The sequence below is a fragment of the Protopterus annectens genome, chromosome 10.part0 (assembly GCF_019279795.1).
Source record: "Protopterus annectens isolate FY-2018-M chromosome 10.part0, PAN1.0, whole genome shotgun sequence".
Lineage (NCBI taxonomy): Eukaryota > Metazoa > Chordata > Ceratodontiformes > Protopteridae > Protopterus > Protopterus annectens.
Window position 1 is genome coordinate 571,728,116 of NC_056744.1, and position 16,171 is coordinate 571,744,286.

The 16,171-nt window shown below is 42.5% G+C and overlaps 1 protein-coding gene across 2 annotated transcripts in view; it reads left to right on the forward strand.

Moving 5' to 3' along the window:
* Nucleotides 1–16,171, forward strand: part of SZT2 (SZT2 subunit of KICSTOR complex) — a 3,556,133-nt gene that overhangs the window by 1,451,260 nt on the left and 2,088,702 nt on the right. For both annotated transcript variants that reach the window (XM_044085412.1, XM_044085413.1), the window contains exon 35: nt 14,971–15,040. In XM_044085412.1, coding sequence (XP_043941347.1) covers nt 14,971–15,040 — 70 coding nt within the window. The remainder of the gene's footprint in view (nt 1–14,970; nt 15,041–16,171) is intronic.

Here is a 16,171-nt window from a genome sequence, read left to right on the forward strand (position 1 = left end):
CAGTATATATGCCATATTCATCACAGTCACATCTAGGCCCTTTGCTGTGTTCCAGGTGTGAAATCTTTTCCATTTCGATGTATATGCCTTCCTTGTGGAAGGTCGGCGAGCTTCTATAATAATATCCTTCACTCTCTGGGATAGGTTATCCTGAGGAGGAGTCATGGTATTCTCCAGGCAGTTAGCTGCAAGGTTTTCAGGTTGGAGTGTAGAGTCCTGAAATTGTGCTGAGTCAGTAGGAGTGGCCACAGGGGGAGAGGCCATGGTTTCGTCTGTGACAAGCTCTTTAACAGTGGGTACCAGTGCTGCCTTGGCCAGTTTGGGGCTATCAGGATTACTCTGGGCTGCTCTGTCCTGATCTTCTGTAGGACCTTGGTCATTAGTGGAAGAGGTGGGAAAGCATACACTGTTAGAGCTTTCCAGCTGAAAGAGAGAGCGTCCACTTTCCATGCTTGTGGGTGGTATGTCCTTGAGCAGAATTTCTTCAGCTGATGATTTAGGGGGGAAGCGAACAGATCTATTTCCGGCCTTCCCCATGTTTGTGTGATTTGTAAGAAGATGTCTGGGTGCAACATCCATTCGTGTGCATCCATGGTAGTTCTGCTTAAGCTGTCTGCCAGTGTATTGTCTTTCCAATTGGGACTGTAGCTGTATGTTGAGTTTCAATGCAAGTTCCCATAGATTCATTGTCAGTCTGCAAAGAGGGTAGGAATGGGTGCCTCCTTGCTTGTTTATGTACCACATAACTGCGGTGTTGTCTGTCCTTATGAGCAGGTGGCCTCGCTGAAGGAAAGGTTTGAAGGCCTCGATTGCATGTATCACTGCCAGCATTTCCTTTTGGTTTATGTGCATGTGCAGCTCTCTTTGTGACCATAGCCCTTGGATACATCTGTCCTCCATGTGCGCTCCCCAACCTTGGTCTGAAGCGTCCGTGGTGATGGTTTGGTTGGCTTTTGGCTTGCTGAAGGGCAGCCCGCTGTTCGACTGGCAGGCTTGAGCCCACCACAGGAATTCCTTTTGAAGGCAAGGAATAAGTGGGATCAGAGCTTCTAAGCTGTGACTGTGCTGAGTCCATAAACTTCTTAGGTACCATTGCAATTTCCTCATATGCAGCCTTGCTTGTGGAATCAGAAGAATGCAAGATGCCATGTAACCCAGGGCCTGCAGGATTTTCCTTGCAGTCATCTGAGTTTGTCTTGTGAGATTCTGAAAGTAAACTGTTAGCTGTTTTTGTTTTTCTTCTGTGAGAAAAGCCATCTGGGTGGTTGTGTCTAGATCCACACCCAGAAAAGTTACTCTTTGGGATGGAGTCAGTCTTGATTTGTGGATGTTGACTGTATATCCCAAGGCCTGTAACAGGTGGATGGCATAGTCCAAGTCCTTTAACAAAGTTTGCTTGCTGTCCGCTTGTATTAGGCAGTCATCCAGATAAGGGTAGATTTGAATCCCCTGAAGTCTGCAGTGTGCAATTACTGATGCCAGGCATTTCGTGAATACTCTGGGCGCAGTAGATAAGCCAAAGGGCAATGCTGAGAATTGATAATGCTCTGACTCTGCAAGAAATCTGAGGTGTCTTCTGCAGCTTTGTCGAATAGGGACATGCAGGTATGCCTCCTTGAGGTCTAGAGTCACCAGCCAGGACCCCTTGCCCAGCATGGGAAGGAGTTGCTGTAGAGTCAGCATTTTGAATTTTGGCACAATGAGGTACGTATTCAGTGCGGACAAGTCGAGAATAGGCTTCCATTGATTTTCTTTTCTTGGAACAAGGAATAATCTTGAGTAAAATCCCTGGCCTTGTTCTGAAAGATACCTTTTCTATGGCTTTCATTTGCATTAAGTTGGTAATTTGCTTCAAAGCCTCTGCCCTCTGATTTGATGGCAGGTTTGGCATGCCTTTTCTTTTTGGCAATGAGTGGAAATGGAGCCTGTATCTTTTGTCTATTATTTGCAGTGTCCATGTGTCCCCTGTAATGATGTGCCAATTTTTTGAGAATAAAGAAAGCTTTCCGCCCAAAGGTGCTTCTAATTGAGCCCTGGTCGGCGGAGTCAAAATAAAGTCATTGAGTCTGTCCTGGTGTAGCAGTAGTAGTTCCTGCACTACCTCTCTGGTTGGGAGGCTGCCACTGACGGCCTCTGTAGGAGCCTCGAGCTTGCCCTCTACCTCTGGCACGCCTATTCCTGCCTCTTTGAGATCTGTCTGAGTCCGGAAAGGACCAATTCTTAGTAGGCCAATTTCTGCTGAATCTCGGTGGTTGGACTTGCAGAAAGTCTTTAACTGTTTGCACAGATTTTGCCTTCTCTTCAAATTTCTTTAAAACCTCTTGAGCCGTGGGACCAAATAATTTTTGCTTTTCCATAGGAGCATCCAAAAGCTTAGCTTTAACATGGTCTGGCAGAGATTGTTCCTTCAGCCAGGCATGCCTACGTATAACTGCACCTGTCATAGCTGATCTACATGAAGCTTCCAATGCATCATAACCACACTGCAAGAAATGGTTACTAACCTGCTGTGAGTTATGCACCAGATCCTGAAGGGATTTACGATCAAGGGGTTCAGAAGAGGACAGTTTCTTATGCAATTCATCTAGTAAATACTCTTGGTACTGAATCATATGGAATTGACAGTTTAATGCCCTCATGGAAAGAGTTGCAGAAGTGTACACTTTCTTACCCCATCTCTCTAATGCTCTGGACTCCCTTTCAGAGGGTAGAGGATTTTTAGCAGTGGCAGCTGCAACCCCTTTAGGGCCCTGGGAAATATTTTCTGGATCAGCAGAGTGGGCCTTGTACAGGTGAAAATGTGAGTCCGGGACCCTGTAGTACCTATCAGGTTTGGCAGGAGCCGGAGGGAGAAAGTCAGGGGCAGTACAAGCATCTGAATAGACATCATCAATGACATTCAAAACAGGAGGTATAGCTAAGGGTCTATGCTGAGGTAAATGTAAAAAGGTCCTTAATCTCTTTCTGGAATCAGAGAATTCCTGACCCTGCCATTGAAAATGTTCTCTCATAGTGTGTAATGTTTCTCCAAATGAAAACTCTTCAGGAGGGGAGGCCGAGGGAATAGATTCTTCAGCATCAGAATCCTCGGGCGAATAAGCCTCCTCCTGGTGGTCTGACAGAGCAGAGCCATCCGTGGACTCATCTGAGGACTGTGGATCAGAGGGCTCAACCCTGGGCCTTTTGTCTGGAGGTGGTTGAGAGCCCCTGTCCAGATGAGGTTGTGAGCCTCTAATTAATGAAGTCAGATCCTCTGCTAGGGTAAGAATCTGAGAGCTAGAAGAAGGTCTCTGAGAGGAAACTTTGGGAGACAAAGCCTTAGAAAGTTTAGCAGCCTTAGCCCTAGAGAAAGCCTTAATGGACATGGAAGCAGGGGGTCTGGCTGCACCACGTGCAGGAGTAGACTTATCTAAAGTAATGGTGTCAGAAGGTTCCTGGACACCGGTTTCAGTAGGTAATTCAATGACCGACTCGGCCGGGGCCTCCAGGGCCGAGGTAGTCGGTTGTGTGGTTTCAGTAGTAGGAAGTACCAAGGACTCGGTTTCAGCCGAGACCGAGACACTCACGGTAGGCCTGACCGAGGTTTCATGTCGGTCCTTGTCCTTCAGTTTTTGACTAAATAGTCTCCGACGGCATTTTATAAGCAAAACTAGCCCCAAAAAACTCATCTGCAAACTCCGACCGACATCTAAGAGTTCGTCGGTTGAAGGAAGCACAGGCTGAACAGGCCGAGGTCTGGGCCTAGGCAGGAGGCAGTAAGAGTGGAAATCCTTATGAGGTATTTGTTTCCCACAGGTTAAACAATTATTAACTTTATCTGACATCGGCTGAGGCAAGAAAGAGTCCAAGTCTTCGGTAGCTGAATCACAGGAGCAGACCGACCGGCACTTGCGAACTGCTTCTGCTTCGGGCACCACGCGGCAAGAAAGACTGAGGAAGATGGCGTCGGCTGATGCTTTTATACCCCAGACGCTCTGATGTCGGGGAAAGTGTGACATCAGCCGACGCCAGACCCAGACTTTGGAATCTGGCTGCCTGAGGCAGGACAACCCATATGTGATGACTGCAGATGCATCCTTGAAGGACATCCATTATTACCGTATTTTTGTGTTCAGTGGTTTAAGTTGCAGTGTTTATGTTGTTCTTAGGAAGTGCAAAGCAGATATTATATAAAATAGGCATTCAACATGATTGGATAACGTTTGACAGCTTCATCTTTGGCATTTCCTAACAACCCGGATCCCAGACAGAAAGGCACTGCTTGTGCTTTCCAGAATTTGTACAGGCAGAAAGTAAATTAAGAATATGGGTGCATAAGTGTGCTTGTATATTGGATCACACTGTGAAGTCCTGTGTCTCCTGTGCAGTGCTAAACTCCCAGCATCATTCTACTTTGAATCATTAGCGGACCGGAGCTCCGCTGTGGCGACCCATAACTGGGAAAAGCCGAAAGAAGAAGAAGTCTTTATTTCTGCTAATTTTCCTCACAATTAAACCTTAGAGGTATGTACCCAGGATCACTATAGCTATTTTATGGGCTTTGTCCCACCTAGGAGCAGCAGGCTGAAGTACATCACTGTGAGGTTTTTATTTTAACTTTTTTCTCAATCACATATCAGAAGTGTGTACAGGTGGCTTTGAGGGGTAAGTGTAAGGAGGAAAGTTGTGGATATGTAGTTTTGATCAAGTTAAAGTATGCTGTTATATTCTGGTTGTCAGATGGATATACAGAAGGTGGCTGTCTTTTCGGGGGGTGAAGAGGCAAGTTACATGATGTGCGAAAGCAGCAGCTAGAAAAGTATGACTATGGCTATTTGTCATTTGATTTCATCCAAATGTAACATCAGTGGGATACACAGAAAGTGGCAATCTTTATTTTTTCTTTTGACAGGGAGACAAGACACTGATGTTCTTCATGTTTCACTGTTGCAGTCATCACATTTGAGTTATCTGCTTGCAGTAGCCCTCAGTCAGCCTGATTATCAAAGTCTTGGGTCCTGCGTCGGTTGCTGTCTCATCTTCCATGACGTCAGGTAGTCAGGGGTATAAAGCATGCAGCCGACGTCATTACATCAGTCTTTCTTGCCGTGCGGTGCCCGAAGCAGAAGCAGTTCGCAAGTGCCGATCGGCCAACTCCTGAAATTTTCATTTTCAAGTTTCAGAACCGAAGTCTTAAACTGTAAGCTAAATACCCCGTTCGGGAAACTTTTTCTTGCTCTAAACCGATGTCAGTAAAAGTCAATAATTGTATTTCTTGTGGAAAGCAAATACCTCATAAAGATTTTCATTCATACTGTATTCCTTGCCTAGGCCCTGATCACGACATACCTTGCTGTCAGTTTTTTGCCTTATTTAAACAACGAACTATTCGTTGTCGGTATATTTATGCTTCTAAATACTTTGGTACTTGGTTCAATTACCCAGATATGTTTTCGGTAAGCCACCCGACTATTGACATTCCGAAAAAATGCAAAGATAAAGACAGAGACAGACCACATAGGTCCAAAGCTGCCGACGACGCTTCTCCTAAGCTAGTCGCCAGTTCGCCGGTACTCATTGAGGCGCTTTCGCAGCCCCTGATACCCGCTACTTCAAATTTGCAGGCCTCTACTGAGATCCATTCGGAGTCTGGTATGTCGCGAGATGTTTCAGCTGTGGAACCTGCGGATGTCTCTACCTTGGATGGGTCCAGAGCCGTTGTGCAGGCACCAGCTTCTGAGGGTGTACTGACGTGCATATTAAACCAATGCCATCTTCTTCTTCAAGGCCTAAAACTCGATCCATGCCTAGAAAACTGACACACAGACCACATGGTCAGACCTCTATGTGCAAAAAATTATAAGAATGGCTGAAGACCTTATTACTTTAAAAGGGGGAAGCCAACCTTCCCCTATAAGAGACCTAGGACTGAGTTTGCTTATGATTCTTCTGATCAGTATTCTGAAATTTCTGTTTCCACTGATGACCAGGATTTACCCGTATCTACCTGTGAGTATTCTGATACAAAGGACTCTATTCCCACTGCTTCCTCTCCAGAGTATTTTTCTTTTGGTGATGCCTTGCATACTCTTAGGGAGCATTTTCGCTGGGAAAGCCAGGATTACTCTGACTCTAAAAAGAGGCTTAGGGATTTCTTACTTCTGCCCCAACACAGGCCTTTATCTATTCCCCCCTGTACTGGACATTGTTGATGATGCCTTTTCAGAATCTAGCTTGGCCCCTGACTCTTTACTCCTGCTCCCAGAAAACCAGATAGACATTGCAGGGTTCCTGACTCTCACAAGTTCCTCTTTAAAAATCCTACTGCAGATCCTGAGACCATTTCACAGGGACCCAAGGGCATTAAGGCTACTACTGCCAAAAATCCTACCCCCTCTGATTAGAGACTCCAGGGTGCTGGATAATTGGGGTAAGAAGGTATAAACGTCTGCAACCTTGGCCATTAGGGGCTTAAACTGCCAGTTTCATATGTTAAAGTATCAGCAGCATGTTATTGGATTGTTTAAACAAAAAATGATGTTGATTCGTGACTGTGCTGAAAATAAAGATTTACAGGATTTAATGCATTCTGCTGAACAAGTTGGAAAACATACTTGCAATGTGGTTTTGATTCACTAGAGAGAGTTTGATGCTGCTGTCACTGGGTCTGTACTTAGAAGGCATGCTTGGCTTAAGGAGCAATCTTTGCCAGAGCATGTTAAAGCTAAATTGCTGGATGCTCCCTTAAACCAGGACCACCTGTTTGGCAACAAAGCAGAAGAAGTACTTAAAAAGATGGAGGAAAAAGCTAAATCTATGCAAACTGTTAAAGATTTCCTGCAAGTACAGCTGCCCAGATTTAGTAGGCATTGGCCTTCTAAGAATTGGTCCTTTCCTGCCTCTTCCAGGCCTCCTCAGTCCAAACCCAGAACCAGCAAAACACCCAGGCTTGAGTCCCAAGGTACTCGCAGGACTAAGCAGTGGGGGGCTTCCACTTCCAAAGCAGTGAGTAGTAAGACTCCCCTCTATGGTAAACTGTCTCAATGACTTGACTTTAAAACTTCCAAGCCCTGCACAACTTGACTGCTCCTTTATTGGGAAAGATTGCCCTGCAGGCAAAAAAATTGGGAATTCATTATCCAGGACAAATGAGTTTTAAATATAGTTTCCCAAGGATACAGATTCCACTTCCATACCTTATCAACCCCAAACGGTTGGTCAGATCTACCCCCAAATCAGTGGGCAGAGGCTCAAAAGCAAATTCTGTCTTAAGTATCAGAGCTATTCTAACTGTCCCAGAAAAGGAAAGGGGACAAGGTTTCTACTCAAGACTTTTTCTGGTACCCAGAAAATACAACTCCTGACGTCCTATCCTGGACATCTGTATCCTAAATACTTTTTTGGTGATCTCAAAATTCAAGATGCTAACTCTTCACCAGTTGCTTCCTGTGCTAGGCAAGGATGCCTGGTTGGCAACACTGGATTTATAGGAAGCCTACCTGCACATCCCAATCAGGGAATCTTGCAGAAGATATCTACGCTTCAAAGCAGGCTACATGCACCATCAATTCTCTGCACTGCCCTTTGGCTTATCTACTGCACCCAGGGTATTCACAAAATGCCTAGCTCCAGTCTTTGCATTTTGCAGGCAAAGAAATATTCAAATATACCCATACCTGGACGATTGTCTAATTCAGGCAGAAAGCCAGGACATACAATTGAATCATCTGGCATTTGTACAGAAATTGCTAACTTCTCTGGGGTACACCATAAATGAAAAGAAATCACATCTTGTACCCTGCCAACAAATTGTATTCCTGGGAGCAAGCTTGAACACAACTTCCCAGGTGGCTTTCCTCACGCCAGAGAAACAAGTTCATTTGACAACCTACTTCAAACTACTGGCCACAAAGACCCAGCTATTTGCAAGGAAAATACTGCAAGCCTTGGGGTTCATGGCCTCCTGCATTCTCCTAATTCCGTATGCAAGACTGTATATGAGGAAATTGCAATGGTATCTAAAAAGCCTAGATTCTCAGGATCTAGAAGCAATGATCCCTATCATACCTTGCCTACAGATAGAGTTCCTTTGTTGGGCAGAGGCTCACTCTACCTCCTGCCACCCAAACCCTAACAACAGACGCATCAGACTATGCATGGTGGGGGGGGGGCTTACTTGGCAGGGAAGTGCATTCAGGGCAAATGGAACACAAGTCAAATGCACCTGCATATCTTTCAAAAAGAAATGTTAGCTGTACAGAATGCTCTGACAGTCTTCAAAGACCACATTCTTCCAGGACAATTAATGGTAAAGATGGACAATGCCACTGTTATGTGGTACATAAACAAGCAGGGGGGAACCCACTCATACCCTCTCTGCAGACTAGACATGGCTCTGTGGAACACAGTCTTGAGCTACCAAGTGCACCTACAGGCTCAATTCCTGCCAAGAAAGCTAAATACACTGGCAGACAAACTAAGCAGAAATCTCATGGACCCACACGAGTGGAAACTGGAACCAAAGATATTCAACATGTTGAGAAACAAATGGGGGATCCCAGAGATAGACCTGTTTGCCTCCCCCCAGAACTACCAATTGGACAAATTCTGCACAAGGACTCCCCACAAACAAGCTTGGAAAGTGGATGCCCTGTCCTTCACCTGGAAAAACTTTTCAGTTTATGCCTTTCCACCTCTGCCTCTCCTCTCCAAGGTACTACTAAAGATCAAACAGGACAAACCAAGGATGATACTGATTGCACCAGAGTGGCCACGCCAACACTGGTACCTCCTTTTGTGCAGTGTGTCACTGCTGGCACCATGACACCTGCCTCAGACCCCTGCCCTGCTGTCCCAGCAGGAGGGCCAGATTCTGCACCCTTAGCTTCAAACCCTGAACCTGGCAGCCTGGCTAATTACCTGATATCTCCGTTACCATGCCTCAGTAACCAAGTGTTGGATATCATTCTGGAGGCAAGGAGGCCTAGTACTGGAAAATCGTATGCTGAAAAATGGAAAAGATTCTGTTCCTGGAACCAAATTCATGGGATGGGCACAGCAGCGCCCAGTTTACCTCAGATTCTTCAATACTTAACTGAGATGCTTCACAAGGGCCTTTCCTTTTCCTCCATCAAAATTCATGCCTCAGCCATGTCAGCTCATTACAACACAGAACTACCCCTCTTCTCTCATCCACTGCTGAAGCAGTTCCTCAGAGGGGCCAAAAACATAAGACCACCCAGCAGAGCCCTTACTCCAGCCTGGGACCTTAACTTTGTATTGGAAAAACTCACTGTACCTCCTTTTGAGCCAGCTGCCAATGCAGAGTTGAAATTCCTTTCTTGGAAAACAGCTTTCCTTTTAGCCATTAAGAAGGGTGTCTGGATTACAGGCCCTTATGGCAGTGGAGCCCTTTCATCATCTTTCATGTGGACATGGTGTCCCTCAGAACCAATCCCTCCTTCATGCCCAATCCCTCCTTCATGCCTAAGGTGGTGTCCAGTGTGGCTCTTAATCAGTCCATTCATTTGCCAACCTTCTTTTCTAATCCACAGAACAAAGGAGAACGAATACTGCACTCCTTAGATGTGCAGACAACTTAGATTTTACTTGGGCAGGACTAAACCTCTCAGGAAATCTGAACAGCTGCTGGTTGCATTTGCTGCAGGGGCAGAGGAGAAGGCCATTTCAAAGCAAACCATTTCTAAATGGATTGGCCATTGCATTCATTTCTGCTATAAGCACCATGGAAAACCTACCCCACAGTGGATAAGACCATATTCAACCAGGGCTGCATCTACCTCTACAGCCTTTCTCAGAGGTGTCCCTACCAGGGATATCCTAGAAGCTGCTACCTGGAGTTCTGTACATACCTTCACCAAGCATTATCATTTGCCAATTTTTCTAAATCCAGAGCTGGCTTTGCCACTGCAGTCTTGCAGGGCCTTATAGCTGGTCCTAATGCTATCTAATTTCCTCCTCCCATCCTTAGCTTTTGAAATCTACCCAAATGTGATGACTGCAGCAGTGAAACATGAAGAACATAGTACACTTGTGTACACTTGCCATAAATGTAGATGTTCGCATGTATTCACTGTTGCAGTCCTGGTTACCCACCCTTCAGCCCCCTGACTTATTTTGGCTATACCTCTATTCTTGTTTACTATGCTTAAAGCTTTTTGGTGTATTTGCTTTTTTGTTGGAGGTGTAACCTTGTATATATAATTGCTTCCCATTATGGGAGCACCTGACATCTGGGGCAAGAAAAACTGATGTAATGGCGTCGGCTGCATGCTTTATACCCCTGACTACCTGACGTCATGAAGATGAGACAGCAACTGACGCAGGACCCAAGACTTTGATAATCAGGCTAACCCAAATGTGATGACTGCAACAGTGAATACACTCAGACATCTACATTTATGGTAAGTGTACACAACTGTACTTTCTAAGATGTGATTAGTTTATCTTTGCAATTATTTATTTTCCAGTTTTTATGGAACTACTTTTTGTCAGTTTTGATCACTAAGTCTTGGGCACAACTTATTTATCCCTTGAAAGGAAAAATAAGACTGAATTTCTTTACGTAGTCATGATTTTTGTCCGGTCCTTAATTTTAGCAAAAGGCTGTGGAAGTGTATCTCACAGTATCTAGAACCCCTTGACTCCTGGGGCTCAAGCAGCCTCCAGATTATCAGCTTGATTGTGTTATTTCCTCCAGTTATTACAGTACACTTTTGACCATTTAGGGAGTGTTGAAAGGATGCTGGAAGAAACTGAAGAGTAAGAATAAATTTCCTTCTTTAGCCACAGTTTTTGTTCAGATAGCCTGGCTCAAAAGGTTTGAAAAAAAAATCTCTAAAATGCAACTCGGCATCTAGAACCCAATAGCTTCTGGGAGTCTGAGACCTCTGGCTTAATTTGATTATTTCCTCTTTGTTTATTTTGGTACAGTCTTGGCCAGTTAAGATACATTGAAAGAAGGCTGGAAAAATCTGAAGAGTGCAGCAAAGTATAAGAAAACAAAACAAAAAATTCATCTGAATGGTGTGGTAAGGCCAGGATGGGGAGAAGTAGGGAGCATACTGGGGGCATGCAGGGTAGACAGTGGACAGTGTGTGTGTGTGTGTGTGTGTGGGGGGGGGGGCAATGGAATCCTTTTCCCAGGGTTTCATTTCATCAAAGGCCAGAGTGAAAATATTCCGTACTGTCAGGGACTGCCCCATTTAAGTACATCACGCAGGTTATCAACAAGGTTTATTACACTCCATAAAACATTTTATCTCATTTGGGTAAGAAAAAAAAAAGCAAGATGCTTGTTTTTTTGGATTTCTGAATTACATCAGTCCTTTTGATTGTATCTGTATTTGCTACTGCATGTATACCTGGTTGCTTAATAAAGAATGCTTAACATGCCCCTGCAGATGCAGTCCTCGGGTGGTTTAACTTAAATTTGGACAATGTTTTTCTCCTTGATGAGTGATGCACTGCAGTGGTGATGTCCCTCCATATGGGTGGCCTTACAACTGACCTTGGTAATTACAGTAATTTCAGCCTTACAAGCTGCAACTACAAAACATGGGGTGTTTTACAATTAACTAAACTCATAAACTGTGATATCAAGAACGTTATTAGACTTGGCCCCTAAACAGTTTGGCTTCATGAAGGGTAGATCCTGTCTATTTAACCTGTTAAACTTATTCAGAGGGTTTACAGAGGCTGTAAATAGTGCCAAGCAGTACACATGGCGTATTTTGATCAAAACAAATTCTTCAACACCATTCCCCATGCTGGCATCACACAAAAGCTAATTTCTTTAAAAATCAACCTGCGTGTGATAAGATGGATAGCAAACTGGCTGAAAAATTGAACCCATACAGTGGGAGTTACAGGTGCCCAATTAGAATGTATGAAAGTGACCACTGGTGTCCCTCAAGACTTGGTGGTAGGACATTTCCTTTTTGATATTTACTTCTCAGATCTCCAAGTGGACAGCCAAGACCTTTGGCTAACAAAGTTTGTAGATGGCTGCTAACTGGAGGTTGTTGTTAAGTTACTCTATGACTCCCAGCCTTTCCTAACTGAACTCTCCCTAGCAAACCCATGATGTACTAAAAACGGTCTCAAACTAAATGCTAAAAAGTGTACTATCATCACCTGTTGTAGACATCCCATCCCCTCATCATATTGTGTAAATGACACACAACTACAAAATGAAAAGTTTGTCAAGGACCTAGGTACTTGGCTAGTAGTGTCCCCTCTTTTGACCATCATTTAATAGAGATTATCAGGAAATCCTTTTATTTAATCCATCTAATTGCCAAAGAATATCATCACATTCTAAAGAGGTAATCACTCCCTTATACTCAGGACTGATTAGGACAGTTATCGTGTACAGTGCTTCCTTAGGGGTGTACCTCATTAATCATATCAAACAATTAGCAAAACCACAAAGATTCCTAAGAAAAATTATCACAGGCCTAAAGTCCCTTAGCTACCAAGATAGGCTAGAAGCCTGTACCCCTTTATTCGGTGTCATATAGACTTTTGAGGGGGGAGATTTCTGTCTTACTTACTGCACACTAGAGACTCAGTTGATCTGGACGTTCTGTTTCTCTGCAAGTCTAGTATCTCTACCAATACTAGAACCAGGGACCTAAACCTTCACCAACAAAATACAGGACAGTGTAAGGCAGTGTCTCCCAAACTTTTAGAATAAACCTCCCCTGCATGTTAGGTAGTGCAACTCACTATCTTACTTTAAACAAACTAGATGCGTATCCACAAATTTACTCTGGGTTAGACTGGTATGACCCTCCTGGAGAAAGGAGGTGCTGCCTGACAGAGAGGGTACTGGCAAGGCACGAGTGGTCATAATTCATTGGCCTTGGAACATCTATGAAACTACCATTTTTTTATGGCTTACCTCCTGTAGCTTATCAGAAAATCTCTGCCTACCCCCATAATGATTCTGACTAGGATAAAGTGGGTTTAAGAGAAAGAATAATTAAATACAGCAGCATGATTGCTGCAAGGACATCAGTCTGACTCCTATGAAATGTACTTCTGTATATTTTATTTGGTAATGGAGTGTTATATTCACTTATGGTTATTAATTAAAAAAAACAGTTCGATAAGGGTAGAAAGCATCATGCTTAATTATTTAATTAATGCTTAATTAATTGTTTAATTTAAGAATGTATTTAATGAACTGTGTGCAGTAATGTTGTGACTCTGATGATGCTCTTGGAATGGTGGGTGAAAGCTCTTAGTCACTGCTTTTATTTATTTAATAAAGTGAGTTCCATTTTGACACTGGTGTGGTTTGATATACATTACTTTTCTTGTTTTAGTGCCTTAGCAGTTTTTGTTTTTGTTTGTTATTAGGCAGGAGAGCCAAAAACAATCCTGATACTGGGTGGGCGATAGGCAATAAACATGCACGTCTGCATCAACTTATGTAAATCAAACCTGACTTGTTGAGCATACCTCTGAACTTTATAAAGTATGTGCAAAGTATGTACATGCATGTAATGTCTTATTGTACTTATGTCAATTGCTGTGTTTACTGCTCTTGATCCCAGGTTGTGGCTGAAAGGGGTCAATAGACCAGTCCACTTACCTGGTAAACAAACAGAAATAACCTGTCCAGAATTTTGCAAACTGGCTTTGATTTTGCCTCATATTTTTGCCCTGTCCTTTGTAAAATGTTTGATTTTCTGGTAAATCACTCAGGAGGATCATACCTCTCAACTCTCCAGAATTTTGCAGAATGCCCAGATTATTGCCTCATATGTTTGGTCTTTTCCTCATAAAGTTATTTTTTTCTCCATTGAGGAACTGTGTTCACCAGATAATGAAATGTTTGAGACTTCATATCCTTGAGAAAGTGCAGCTTTTGAAGTTTGTAAGAGCAGTAGTTAAAATCCTTCCCTGATTTTAGCACTTTATCCCTGTCGATATTTTTGGTCTTGTCCAGAATTCTTAAGCAAAAATTCAGAGGATTGCTGCTGAAGGTTACAGTCAATCAGTAATGCCAGACATGAAAGTTTCATATTTCTATTGTTCAGAAAATGCATGTTGATGCAAAACCTGCTGTATTACATTTTTAAATGAATTTATAATGTTTAAACATTATCCTTAGTTTTGAGCTTTCATGCCTGATGTTATATTTGGCTTTGACTAGAATTTTTGATGAAAATTTGATCAATATGCCTCAAAAAAAACACTTGCACAGGCATTTTCCACAGTAATCATAAGCTTGGGCAGTTGGAAGACGATGATTTATTACTCAAATCGACTTTTTCTGACTGCATGAGCTTGCAGTTACCTTGAAAACATCAGTGGGTTAAATGTTTCCTTGTAGTCTGTTCTGGCAACAGTTTTAGAGCTCATTGGGCAGCTTTTGAAAGTGCGTGTGTGTGGGGGCTCTCATCCCACCCCACCCCCGCCCTAAGGTTCCGGCGCCCATGCTGCAGATCTTCAGGAACATGTCTGATTTCTCCTTATTTTTTTTCTAGGTTTTTGCGTGTATTGCCTTGCATTTTGCTCTGGTTTTCCCTTTTCTATTGTTTTCATCCTCTACTGATATCCTTTTCCTTCTCAAAATGTTGTACAGATTCTGACTGGAAGGATCTTAAGAGCAGGGTTTCACTGGTTTTATGGTTCTTGTTCAATAATCTGCAAAAAAAAAAGTCCTCTTAGAAATAAACTCCATAAACTGATTGCTGTGTTGAGCTTTGCTAAAGGGAGTTACCTAGCTTATTAAGGTTCACTATACGAGTATTTGACAAATGTAGTACTGTTAAGATGCAAAGCTGTGGTAGCTACTTGTGTAATTAAATGGTGTTCTTTACATTCTCAGCACCATCCTTGACAGTTATATTGTTTGATGCAATCATTATATAACTGTTAAAGTTTGTTTTCTAATGCATTATATATTTAGTGTGGCTAACTAAAATGTAGTCTGTCTCTCTCTTTGATTGCATGTAGTTCTGCATTTGATCCATTGTCCAGACTTCCTGCTGTGCACAAACAGGCTGTTGAAGCAACTATGAGTGAGGTATGATTAAACTACCCTTTTTCTTAATATGTCTGATTAAAGCATACATTTCCTCTAAATAAGCATATCTTCACTGATTTAATGTTGCAGGTGCTGCTGGTATATCGAATTACAAACTTCTGTTTTCCCATTATGTCACATTTTATATTAGTAGAATATTACATTCTTTCAGATGTTTTGTCCACTGCTGTCAGGACCAGTATGTTTTAACAGAGAAGCACTACAGCTCTTAAGTCCCATGCACTGACATACACAAGAATGTACTTATTTATTTATTTGTTAACTAGGTGGGTGAGTTGGTCATTTAACCCTTTTCAGCACAATCCGAGCTTCATGACTGAGGAGGTGATGTACACAACATGTTTCAGAAGAACAATGTTGCATTCAGACAAACAGTTCACTTTAACATATATTACAGCCATAGTGACCTATTTAAAATGTGATTCAGTTTATGTTAATACAGTAGAGAGTCAATTATCCGGACTAATTGGGACCTAGGGTAGTTTGGATAATCAAACATACATTGAATTAGATAAAAAACTTCTAAAATCTTGTTTTTTTCTGCATTCAGAGAATACCCTTTTCAACCATTCAGCAATTCCAGTGGACAATAAAGAATATTTTTCAAACACAAACGGACTGCAAGTTCAAAAAAACATGCACCAGCTAATACTTGTAATGTTTCATGTTCAGACTTTATGATTTTTCCTACTCGAAAAATTTGGAAGGCTGGGTTCGGATAATTGATGTTTCGGATAATGGACTCTCTCTTGTACATATGTCAGTACATTAAAGCTTATGTTGGTTTATGTGTATAGGTTCGTAGGTTCATAACCTATAAACATATGTCAGTACATTAAAGCTTATGTTGGTTTATGTGAATAGAATGATGTTTCTCTACAGCATATGATAGCATTGTGTTAAATGTATAAGATGTGCATAACAATAATCTTTGAAGATTGTACATGTACATTGCTTCCTGTGTTGGTTTTTCATTTTTATTCTGAATGTATCAGTTGTATTTTCAGGCATTATATGAACTGGGATGCTGCTTTATGAAGCTGATCATAATTAACTTAATGCTGTTTTACCAGCAGCTGTGTCATATGGTAGCCTTATTAGGTCTTTGAT